Source organism: Argentina anserina, chromosome 4, assembly GCF_933775445.1.
Source record: "Argentina anserina chromosome 4, drPotAnse1.1, whole genome shotgun sequence".
NCBI classification, from domain to species: Eukaryota; Viridiplantae; Streptophyta; class Magnoliopsida; order Rosales; family Rosaceae; genus Argentina; species Argentina anserina.
This window is the reverse complement of record NC_065875.1, coordinates 25,210,391-25,222,548: the sequence shown is the minus strand read 5'-3', so window position 1 is coordinate 25,222,548 and position 12,158 is coordinate 25,210,391. Positions and strand designations below refer to the sequence as shown.

The 12,158-nt window shown below is 40.0% G+C and overlaps 2 protein-coding genes across 2 annotated transcripts; both read left to right on the top strand.

Annotated features, from left to right (window-relative positions):
- The first annotated feature begins 5,431 nt into the window (after positions 1–5,431).
- Positions 5,432–7,515, top strand: LOC126790120 (protein PIN-LIKES 2). Its single transcript, XM_050516261.1, has 2 exons — positions 5,432–5,693; positions 6,052–7,515. The coding sequence occupies exon 2, from the start codon at positions 6,090–6,092 to the stop codon at positions 7,446–7,448; it is 1,359 nt and encodes a 452-aa protein (XP_050372218.1). The 5' UTR covers positions 5,432–5,693; positions 6,052–6,089; the 3' UTR covers positions 7,449–7,515.
- A 1,657-nt stretch (positions 7,516–9,172) lies between these two features.
- Positions 9,173–10,572, top strand: LOC126790121 (probable ribose-5-phosphate isomerase 2). The gene is made up of 2 exons (XM_050516262.1): positions 9,173–10,278; positions 10,358–10,572. Exon 1 carries the CDS (start codon positions 9,494–9,496, stop codon positions 10,262–10,264), a length of 771 nt encoding a protein of 256 aa, XP_050372219.1. The 5' UTR covers positions 9,173–9,493; the 3' UTR covers positions 10,265–10,278; positions 10,358–10,572.
- Positions 10,573–12,158: the final 1,586 nt, after the last annotated feature.

Below are 12,158 nucleotides of genomic sequence, written 5' to 3'. Positions count from 1 at the left end.
CGTATGGGTATGAGTTCTTACAACTGATTGTACCACGTTCTTTCGAACATCGCAATCTGATTACATAAGTTTTTTTGTAGTCTTGAGTCAGTTAAGGACCCTCGGGCACTCTCATATATGCGTTAAGATTGCTTTATTGATATGCTATGACCACTATCATATGTTGCAGATCAGTTTTCATAGACACTACTACTGATCAAGTAACGGAAATCAATTATTTCTATTATGAGAGAATATAACTCATCGTAGTCAATACTAGGATAATGAGACAATCTTTTGGCCATAAGTCTTGCAAATATTGCATGACTTCATCCTTCTCATTACACTTACGAACAATGACTAACATAACAAGTATAGTTCATCATGTATTGATTATTTCCACTTCGGTCAAGTTACTCATCGTTGATACTTTACAACGGAATACGAGCATAAGCGAATATATCATCAATTATGAAAGATCAATTCATTAACACACGCGCGCTTTTCTTACGATCAATTGAGATATTTCTTTTGTTATTTAACATCAACAAAAGGAGTTTGTAACGTCCCACATAAACTTAATGGATAGACATGTTCAGAGAATCTATCTTGATAATGGGTGAAATACTTATGCCTACGCACCTCGCTTCTTTCTGATTTTTTATTCCAGAGGATAATGGTCTCCCCCTCATCTAGGTAGGAGCTATGATCGAAGCTATGACCCTTACTAGTCAATCTTTACGTTTGTCGCTCTTATTTTCTGATGCAGTACCACGGGCGCCGACAAAACCACAACGTAAGATGGTGCTATCACTGGCTTCCTTTCCACTGTCAGGGATGGTGTCGACGATTCTAGGACCAGGTCATATGAAATTCTCCCATGTATCGAGATTCCAACCTTACCGGCACATCACAACATTTATGTGCGATCTCATCACTTTCGCAATAGCGGCAAAGTCATTGAACATCAAATCTTTGACTTTCTGGAGGTCAATAATGCATTGCACTTCTTACTTATTTAGAGCAATGCGGATCTTAATGAGACATAATGTCACACTACGTCAATACTTGGCGTTAAAACCGGAATGGGAACATTTCATATCTCCCTTAACGACGGGAAATATGTCTCATCATCAAAGTGACCATTAGTGAATATTGCAAGATAGAAATCCATGGTTGTAGATTGGAAATAACGGACAAGTGTCGGTGATTCATAACCAACAAAAATACTAAATCGTATCATGTGGACCCATTGACATACTAAAATGTGAGGCCCATAAGCAACTTAACCAAATAGACGTTAATGAAAAGAACGATGAGATCATATCCAGTAACCATCTGGTACGCACTAAACACTTGGTGAGTTGTGGGTATGAAACAAATAAGTGTCCTTGCATGCAACATTACATATTTCCATGCAAACACCGGCATGTTAGTACCCATAACCAAGTCCGAGCTCTTCTGGATCATATTGTGAATGAACATGAGGAATCACATGTTCAACGATTATCTCAATAGACATGCAAAACAAAATCATCAAAAGTCCTAGAGGTAACTTTCCGATGATATGCAATTGAAAAGATTAGAGAGGATGTGAAGGGTGGTGAGCCCTTAGTAGATGATCATAGCTAAAAACTTAGTAGATGCAACATTCCTTGTCGATAACAAAGTGACTTGTGACCAACGTGTCATGCATCAACCAATACCATAAAATACTTAGAACTCAGAAGGTCCAAATTCTTGGTTGAATAAGTCCACAAATTTCACCTTGAATACGTTGTAAGAATGAATTATGCTCATTGAAGCCTTTACATGAGAAGGTTGACAATAAAAATCATCAATTAAGTAGGTTTTGTCAGGAGGTCGTGTGGGATGCATGGCAGCTGCAGAGCCGTGCAAGGCAGTTGCGGGGGCTGATGCAAGAGCATGTAGTAAGGTTGCGTACAACCAATTTTTAAATTTCTAACAAAGATATTGCTTTCGATTCTCAACATATGTATTCAGATGAAAACTATTGACATGTATAGCCTTTAAAACTTAGCAAGTCGTGAAGATATATAACACAATCTCTGCACGAGATCTGTAAAACAACTACATGCGTCGTAGAACATTGTTGGTGATTACGCAATCAGCAAGACACTCGACTTCGCCACGGGACATTATCAAAATAAATTAAGAGAGTCAGCGACACGGGGAACAATTCCAAGCAATACCCCGTAGGACATTGTCAGAAAGATGATCGAAAACAAATAGTACAATCATATCGAATGTATTACATGACAATAGAACTACATTCTTCAACTTGAACATTGGAAACTGATGTTAGAAAGAAACCATCGATATGGTGCGGATGGTCACTAAAAATAAATTCGATTGAGCTATGAAAAACGATTTGGAGAAAACCGGAGAACCATGTCAAATATGCTTCAGACCGAATGAAACTTTGGTGGGAAAATGCTTCAACAAAAAATATTGGAAATATGCTGGAAAAAACAATGAGAAAATGATGAAGAATCGCTGGAAAACTCGATGGAAAACCAAGGGCGCCGGTGATCGCGAAATCGGCCGTTGGTGGTCGGAATTTGGTCGGTTAGGAGGTCGGACTTCATATCCGAAAAGGAGCGTCAATAGGAATGGGTAGTGGTGTCAGAAACGCCGTAAATGGGCTCGAAGACAACCAAAATGGTCGGAAACGTCAGCAAAACGTTCCAGAAATGCCAAAAATCATAACGATGTCACATTTTGACATTCCGAGGTTCGTTTCCAAAGTTAAGTGCCAAATTCACAATGTAGTACTATTGGGGTCACATGTATCCTAAAAACAACCAATTTATAAACCACATGCAGTTGTATATGTTGACCATTCATGCTAGGTTTAAGGCAAATAAAATTCTCACGACATCATCTTGTAAACAAGGAATACAAGAAATTTTATTGAAAATGTCAATCTTTAATACATCAAAAATAAACTTATAATTCCAATACACGACTTAAGCTAAAATCGTGTAAGAAACATGGCAATACTAACGTCATACTTGAAAAATATTAAGCATAAGACACAGTCAAAATAGATTGCCTAATCAAATATTCATAGCAAACAAAACTTGTCTATGAAATTGGGCGGAGCCTTAGTCTGAGGTTCAAAATTTTCGAACTTGAGAATGGAAGAATGTTTCGTGTCTATCTCAAATGTTCCCTTAATAGATATAAATACAGGTGCAAAAAATGACATATGTTTCTTGGATGTGGAGCTTGCATCAAGGTGAACTCTGGTAAAACAACGTCATATAGAGTTATTGAATCACTTTAAATGTGTCCTATATAATTTTGTGATATTTTGTGAGCAAATAGTGATGTTTCAGAGTAGTATGAATTTCAGCTCAAATAAACGTGTATGAAGAACTTGGGATTATTGTCCATAGACATGAGTTTAAAACACTTAAAAATTCAAATAACAATCGCGATGGCGACACATTCACAAGAAATGAGGGTTATATGGATTTCGAACAAACGAAACAATTCAAGTATGTAACATGAATTAGAAGGGTTGTGATGTATATGGTCACAAAATAATCGATGCATAATGGCGATTCTAATGATCGCATCTAAAACAGCAGTGCACTCAGGTGACCACACAGAATTAATTTTTTCCCTTTAAATAATAACGTGACTCCCCCAAAACTGTAACACGAAAAACATCGACCAAGAGGGGAATCATATCCTTCTTTGTTCTCATCGACGTTTTTAAAAAGGGTAGAAAAGAGACATAGGAAAGGATAATATCACCCGATAATTTAGATATATGTTTAAAAATAGCAACTTTAAGAAAAACATATTTGTTGGTCTGCCAAATATACCGCTTTAAAATGAGTAACGCTGCAAATTAATCATTATGCAAGAAAGTTGCTTGATGAATTCCTTTTACTTGTGGATATTCGTATTGATGGCACAAAAAGCTCTTCAGTAGCGTTTATCTCAAGCATGCATGTCATCTCAGTGGTACGACGATTGATAATTTTTCCTATACGAGCACGTGAAATATAGTTAGAAAATTAAAACGTACAAATAAATGATTAAATAATAGAATAGGAAAAAAGAAAAGGAGTGAAATGGTGGAGTTTAGAGCCATAAAGGCTATTGGGCTTGGAAGAGCTGATGCCTAAAAGGGATGTTGGGCTGGCAGAAGGCCCAAAACCGACTTGGGTCGAGTCTGAGTGCATGGGACATCTAGATCGAACATCTTATAGAGATCGAACGCAGAGTGCATAGGAAGCTGAACGAGGGTTGACGGCGGTCAGAGGATGCAGTCGATGCCGATCGGTTTTGCGCTAGTTGATCTTGACCTCAGGGCGTCGTCACCTAAGATGGGTCACATCTGGGCTGCGAGGAGGTGGGCGACCGGGGAGGGCTTTTTCCATTCTGGACTGATGAGATGCGCTAGCAGGGTTGCCGGAGCCCCGTGGATGCTCAACGAGACTTCGTGGCGGCGCGATGAATCCAAGGGCGCCAGAGGAACAAAGGTTGACGTCATATGGGATTTGGGTCATCAAACCGGAACTGGGTCGGCGTCAACTAGAGGAGGTAAGACGCCGGGACTGGACATGCAGGTGTCGTCGATGTGGAGGTGCCCATATCAAATATATAGGTACCCATACCATAACTGTTTTTTTTTCTTGTTTCGACAACCATTTGTCAGATTTTTTGATTTGATTTTCCGGCGATACAACGAAAATAGGTCGTTGGGCCCAAGATTTTCAGGACTAGGGTTAATTGTTCTGGTGGTGGCCTTGTCGCTTAGACACTTTAGAATAAAGTGCATAATAACGTGTTGCAGTATGATTGAAACGAGAATAATAACAACATAAAATAACATAATCAAACTCTTTATTGATTGATAATGAGGCCTATATATAGGCATTACATATGGTGTATCCCGAAGAATCCGAGATTCATATCTATTACATTAAGTTGTAATCTACTTTAATAAGGAAACCTAAATAAGTTAAGACATATACAATGATATATTAATAATTCTCCCGGAACATATCCTTATATATTTCTTTTAATCTTCCTCACATGCATCCTTCTTTTTCATTATGTTAGGAAAACCATATCATTTACCCATTACGCTATTGTGAATTAGGAAAACGGCGAACCTATGATCTTGTAATAATATGACGAACCTATGATCTTGCATAATCTGTTTAATCACTTCAATGTATGCTAGTGAACTTTCCCAATGTCTTTTTGTAGCAGCAAAATAAATGAAATAGGTCTAGGTCCAAACCTCATTCTTCAAGGCTCATAAACATTACAAATAGAAAGGCATAATGGGCCTAAACCTAAAATAAGACTCCCAAGGATGTAATTTTGAAGCCCAACACCAAAACTCATCTATTTCTTCCTCTCTAAATTAAAGGGACCAAAAAAGGATGTGCCAGCTTATGACTCCCCAAGTCAATCCCTATCTTCTTCTACTTTTAGAACTACCGCGTCGCGTTGAGATCGAGTTGTCATGTTTCGATCAAATGCATGGGTTGGTGTGGCTAATTATTTTTCAGGTTGATCCCACACTCATTATTGGTAAGAAACAAAAGAACTTGGTTTTGAGATTTTTGGTTTAAGTGTTTGAGGCCCCCTTGCCGAATCTTTCTCCTTAAACCCCATTCTGGAACTTCAACCATTCATTTAATCCTCTCCAGCTATCTCAATATGTAAGCCTCTTCCTCTCTAGTTCAGTTTTGTTTTATTTGAATGTTAAATTCTTGGCCTTTTTGAGTTGTTGTGTTCTGTGAAAATAAGCCCATGTTTGGTTATCATGAAATTTTGGGTTGGTTTGATATGTGAGGCAATTGAGCGAGTTTTTAGAACAAAGTCTGATTCTTCAATCGATTGTCACGGTGATTCTTTGCCTAGTTTGTATCGTATTCATGTTGCATGCTCTTTGATTTTATTCTGTATCCAGATGCTAGGCTAAATCTATGTAGTTGAGCTTCAGATTTAATCAGGTACTAATTGCTGATCTAACACTTGAAGTAGGGATTTGAAGTTTTCTGATTTGATTTATTGCAGAGATACATTTGCTATTCATATTTAAATCATAAGGAAAGATGTCTCGGTATCTTGTTGAATTGGTTCAAAATAATTTGGATTCAACTGGGGATGTGATGAGTGCGATAATGCCTTTGATGAAACTCTTGGCCCTGACAGTTATTGGATTGGTTCTCGGTTACCCAAAGACTCAAATGATACCGAGAGCTACATTTAAGCTCCTCAGCAAGCTTGTTTTCGCATTATTTTTGCCCTGCCTAATCTTTACCGAACTAGGCGAATCAATTACGCTTGAAAACTTTGTTCAGTGGTGGTTTATTCCAGTTAATGTGTTGGTGAGTACACTTACAGGTTCCTTGCTTGGGTACTTGGTGGTAATTATATGTCGTCCGCCCCCAGATTTGAGAAGATTCACTGTCATCATGACTGCGTTTGGGAATACAGGAAATCTCCCGCTAGCTGTGGTTGGATCTGTTTGTCATACTGAGAAAAATCCATTTGGACCTTATTGTCACTCGAGAGGAGTGGCTTATGTCTCTTTTGCCCAATGGGTTGCTGTGATTCTTGTTTATACCTTTGTGTATCATATGATGGAACCGCCATTGGAGTATTATGAGGTTGTTGAGGAAGGAGCTGAGATTGAGGAATCGAAAGATGACAGAGGTCCAGATCTCAGTAGGCCTTTACTTGTCGAAGCTGAATGGCCTGGTATGGAAGATAAAGAAACTGAGCATTCCAAGACACCCTTTATTGCTAGGGTTTTCCAAAGCATCTCACATGGTTCACAGCCCGGTATTCCAGATGGTGATCTCGCTGTGGAAAGCGGTGGAAACAGTCCCAGGTCCATTAGGTGTTTGGCCGAACCAAGGGTGGTTAGGAGGATCCGAATTGTTGCTGAACAAACTCCAATCAAGCACATACTTCAACCCCCAACAATTGCTTCACTAATGGCAATCATTATTGGGACAGTGCCTCAGTTGAAAGCTTTTGTCTTCGGACATGATGCTCCACTATCCTTCCTCACAGATAGTTTAGAGATTTTAGCTGGTGCTATGGTGCCTTCTGTGATGCTTATTCTTGGGGGTATGCTTGCAGAGGGACCAAATGCATCTAAACTTGGCCTTAGAACTACAATTGGTATATCCGTGGCAAGGCTCTTAGTGCTTCCTCTGGTGGGAATCGGTATTGTGGCATTGGCTGATAAGCTCAATTTTCTCGTTGAGGGCGACATAATGTACAGGTTTGTACTTTTGATGCAGTACACGACCCCAAGTGCAATTCTATTGGGAGCAATTGCCAGTTTGAGGGGATATGCAGTTAGTGAGGCTTCGGCGCTTCTATTCTGGCAGCATGTGTTTGCTCTCTTCTCCCTTTCCTTGTATATTGTTATCTACTTTAAACTGATAACATACATATGATGATTGCATAAGATGGATTGGTGATCTTTATCAGTGATCTGCTTGAATGATAGTCCTTATTGGCTTATTCTACGTTTAGTTGTCATGCTTAAATGTGCCATTTCCACGGCAACTGAAGTCCTTTATGATGCCGCATTACATGAGAGAAGTTTGCAGATTGAAGAAAAATTAGAGCTGTCGTAACAAAAATGTCACCAGAGATTTTCAGAACTACGATCTTGAACATTGTATTAGGCCTTGGATCTTCATTTGAATAGTGGTAGGTGCCCTCTCTTCACGGCACCCTCAAATAACAAGATTGACCGTATTTTACTTGTGATTTAGGTGCCTTGTTGTTTGGGAAGACAATTTCAAACCAACAATACATTGTCTCTGTATGCATATCTTAATGAATATTGACCTGACCAACTTTCTTTCTCTCCCAGGATGGAAAATTAAACTGCGTGCCTTAACTTGAAGTCCTGGGAAGAATCTGGACCGAGCATTGCACATAAACAACATGTTAAGCATGGTCAATTGAAACTTGTTTGCATGCTTTGTTTCTTCCAAGTTTCAACTCCAAGGTAGGGGATTTTCGTTTATACAGTACATTGAAATCGCCTTAGTTATTAACTCCGACGGTGGCCGCGGCAGTTCGTTCACGGTTGTTTCCATATGTAACAAGAAACCAATGGAGGCTAGGTGCTCACATGACTGACGGAAGAAAAGAGTGGACGACTGAAACAGCAATTTCACTTTCCCAAGAAGATGCGCTTCCCTAAAATATCATAGCTTCTCTTTTTCATGGAAGAACTGCACGAGATTACTCGCATTTTCTGAAAGCCCCAGAAGCATTTTATAACAAAACCAGAAACCGACAGCTCTATTTAACAAAATCGAAGATCTTTACACAATTTCTCAGACAATTGTTAGAAAATGTAGCTCATCAATAGAGTAATGCTTGGAGGAAAAAGGAATCAGAACTTGAGAGGTGGAGCTGGGAATGGTAATATGCGGAGAATTGTTATGAAGGCAAGTCTCATGCGTTGTTTGCCACCACGACCATGGGACTCAAATTATTCATGATCATAAACAAAGGAAATCTGATTCCATTCATATGCTATGATTGTAATAAGATATGGTCCATTCAATAGTCATACACAAATGCATGGACGTCCCAATCCTTGAAAAAGACCATACTGGGTGGATCAGATTAACCCTCCCCTCGACACACACTCTCAATGGCTATTCCTCCGCATACGTCTCAAGAATCTATAAGAAGAATTTGATATAGAATGCCAATTTGGACTTAAATCTCGAAGAGAAAATTAGTATTGCATCACTGTTATTGCTAACGGTTCAGGAGCAAATTAACGGTTCAGGAGCTATCCTACTACCATTTGGTTGCATAATAGCTTAGCAAGCCAACACAAACACTCAAATTCACCTAAACATACTTATAGTTTTGCTTAAACTAAAAAATATTGGCTTGACAGAGCCAAATCCGTTAGTATTTCAATCAAATATGTCACAACTATATATTTGGACCATTTCATATGCCAAAGCCCCTATATCTCAGTGTTATATGCCATAGTTTACAGAAACATAATGCAATCATTTCCGCACCACGCGTATTATGCTTATGTAGTCAAATATTACAATTCAATCCAGACCCTAATTCCCTCAGATTCCCCAATTTCCCACCACCTTCATTGAACCATTTTTCCCTATAAATACAAACCCCCCATCTCACCCTCAACTCGTCTCCTCACAAACCCTATCTTTCCCAATGCTGCCCGCCACACATTCCTAAGCCACCACCTCCCTCTCCCCTTTTAAAACCCAATCTCCAAAATCCCCAATTCCTCAAACCCTAAATCCCTCATTGCTTCAATTAAACCCCAAAAGACTCTTCCTTTCTCCAATTCTGATCGCCATTTTCCTCTTCCAGATTTTGGGTTCTCTTCCTTTCTTCAATTCCTAAATCCGAACCCAAAAAGACTCCACCTTTTTCGATTTTCCCCAATTCTTAAAACCCTAATTTTTCTGGGTTCATCGATTTTACAATGGAAGGTGCGATCTTGGTGTCTGCTCCGTCCTCTCCTCCATCTTCAACTTCAATTCCGTCTCTGATTCTATCCCAAGACGAGTTGAAGAAAATCGCGGCGTACAAGGCCGTCGAATACGTCGAGTCCGGCATGGTTCTCGGCCTCGGCACCGGCTCCACGGCCAAGCACGCCGTCGACCGAATCGGCGATCTCCTCCGGCAGGGCAAGCTCCACAACATTGTCGGAATCCCCACCTCCAAGAGGACCCACGAGCAGGCCGTCTCCGTCGGAATCCCTCTCGCCGATTTGGACTCCCATCCGGTCATCGATCTCGCCATCGACGGCGCCGACGAGGTGGACCCCAACCTGAACCTGGTCAAGGGTCGAGGCGGGTCGCTGCTGAGGGAGAAGATGGTGGAGGGCGCGTGCCGCAAGTTCGTGGTGATTGTGGATGAGTCGAAGCTGGTGAAGCATTTGGGAGGCAGCGGGCTGGCGATGCCGGTGGAGGTCGTGCCGTTTTGCTGGAAGTTCACGGCGAAGAGGCTGCAGAGTTTGTTTGAGGAGGCTGGCTGTGTTGCCAAGCTGAGAGCCTCGAATGGCGAGGCGTATGTGACAGACAATGGGAACTACATTGTGGATTTGTATTTCGAGGAGGACATTGGGGATTTGAAGGCGGCGAGCGATGCGATGTTGCAGCTGGCTGGTGTTGTGGAGCATGGGATGTTCCTGGACATGGCGACTACTGTGATCGTGGCAGGGGAGCTTGGGATAACGGTGAAGAATAAGTAGGCCGGTGGAGGGAGGTAGTCTGGATTTAGTATCTGACTTCTTAATGTAGGAGCTTGGGATAACGGTGAAGAATAAGTAGGCCGGTGGAGGGAGGTAGTCTGGATTTAGTATCTGACTTCTTAATGTAGGAGCAGCAAGTTTTCATGGCTCTTTGCTTTTTGCAATCAGATTGTGGAACATTTGGCTGGTCTTCAATGTAACAAAGGGAGAGGGTTTTGTCTCCTGGTATTAATTTATACTTCTGTTTCTTTTTTGGAAGATTCTGTTAGAACATTTTGGATGATATCTATTTGTGAGTTGGTGATTGATTGTTTGGGTAGCTGAATGATATATGTTTTGGTAGAATGTTTAACGGTTAGAATTTGTGGGAAGTTCATTCCATTCACAATTGAACAATATCAATTCCAAAGACGGGCAACATGAATTGGAATGGAATGTAGAGTTTGTTAGTTGAAATTGACATTATGGAAATGTTTTGGTTCTCATTCCTGGTATTAATGTTTGACTATCATTAAAATGAATCTGAACTACCATCATCCCCAAATGTAAGAAATTTATCAGTGTGGACATCAATGGAGGAGGAGATGTTTCTTTCAGTGGGGAATTCCATGAAATCTTGATTTTCCTGCTCGCCAAGGGCTCTAAAGAACCTGGTTATAGTCAGGTGATGCCTTATGGAGGATGTTGTGTTGTCTTACTGCCTGGATATGTTTTTGCTACAATGTAAGCATTGAGGTAATTGTTGTGTTCACTTGTTGTTCAAATGTCTTTCTTACAACTTTTTAAGCAATTAGGTTTTTCTTTTCATTCCAGGACTGTCACCGACCTATGTGCACATTGGTATTGAATTGGGTCCTGGAACAGGGACTCTGCTAGCTGAAGCATAACTTAAAAATTGACCTATGAAAATCTTAATCAAAGAGATATGTAGTGAAACCCCAAGCGGCAAGAGACAGTGATTGTGGCAAGACAGATCACAGATCCCATCAGATGGTTTATAATGCATAAGCAGGGCAAAATTCTCTTCTTTCACTCTAGTATCCGGATTTTGTTACAAAAACACATGTGCACTGGCTATTGATTTCAACTGTGTTCAGGTTGTTGATAAGCTAATGCTGTAGTCATATTATATGAATATATAAGTTACTGAGCAAGTTAGTATTGGCAACCTGATGGAAATATATGCTTTTTGCTAGGTAATTATGGGTAATGAACATCATTGTCATATTTGGTTAATGATGAAAAAATTCCATTACTAGGCAACCCATCTATTTGCACTCCAATGTTTTGAGGTAGCCAGCATATAGCCTCAGTGTTAAGAAGTCTATGACACTGCACCTGAAATTTCTGTATTTTCAAATGTAGTGATCTTGATTATTTATATTTTTGCAGGCTATAAAACTCAGGGGTTCTCCACAAAATCTCAGACACTGTAAAATCCTCAGTGTCTGCGAGCCCTGCGTCTCAAAGCATCATTGTTTTAGCAGCTAAAAGGATGAACACACGAGCTAACTTTAGTGGAATCGACAAGGCTGGGGAATAGCTAATCTGCATTTCTTGGCTGTAAGTTGAATTTCCTTCAATTGACTGAAGTTGGCCGCCTAAGGTCATAAAATGTAAGCACACTTGCAGTCTTGCAAGATCTACTATTGGTGTAACTGTGTATTGTGTAAGATGCGTGTCTTTTTGGTTGTGAAATGTTTATAAATATATATATTCGAGTATCCAATTTCCTTGGAGAAATGCAGAAAGCTCCTAGCGTTTCAGTGTGATTTGAAGAATCAAAATGGATACATCTATAGAACAATTCAGTTGATAGGAGGCTCCGAGGCTGCGTACTGTTGAATGAACTTTCCCTATTTGATGAAACCTCAATTCATGTTTTCATAAAAAT

Bases quoted from the DNA above. Each gene is read 5' to 3' on its own strand.
- LOC126790120 (XM_050516261.1), top strand. From the start codon at position 6,090: ATGTCTCGGTATCTTGTTGAATTGGTTCAAAATAATTTGGATTCAACT.
- LOC126790121 (XM_050516262.1), top strand. From the start codon at position 9,494: ATGGAAGGTGCGATCTTGGTGTCTGCTCCGTCCTCTCCTCCATCTTCA.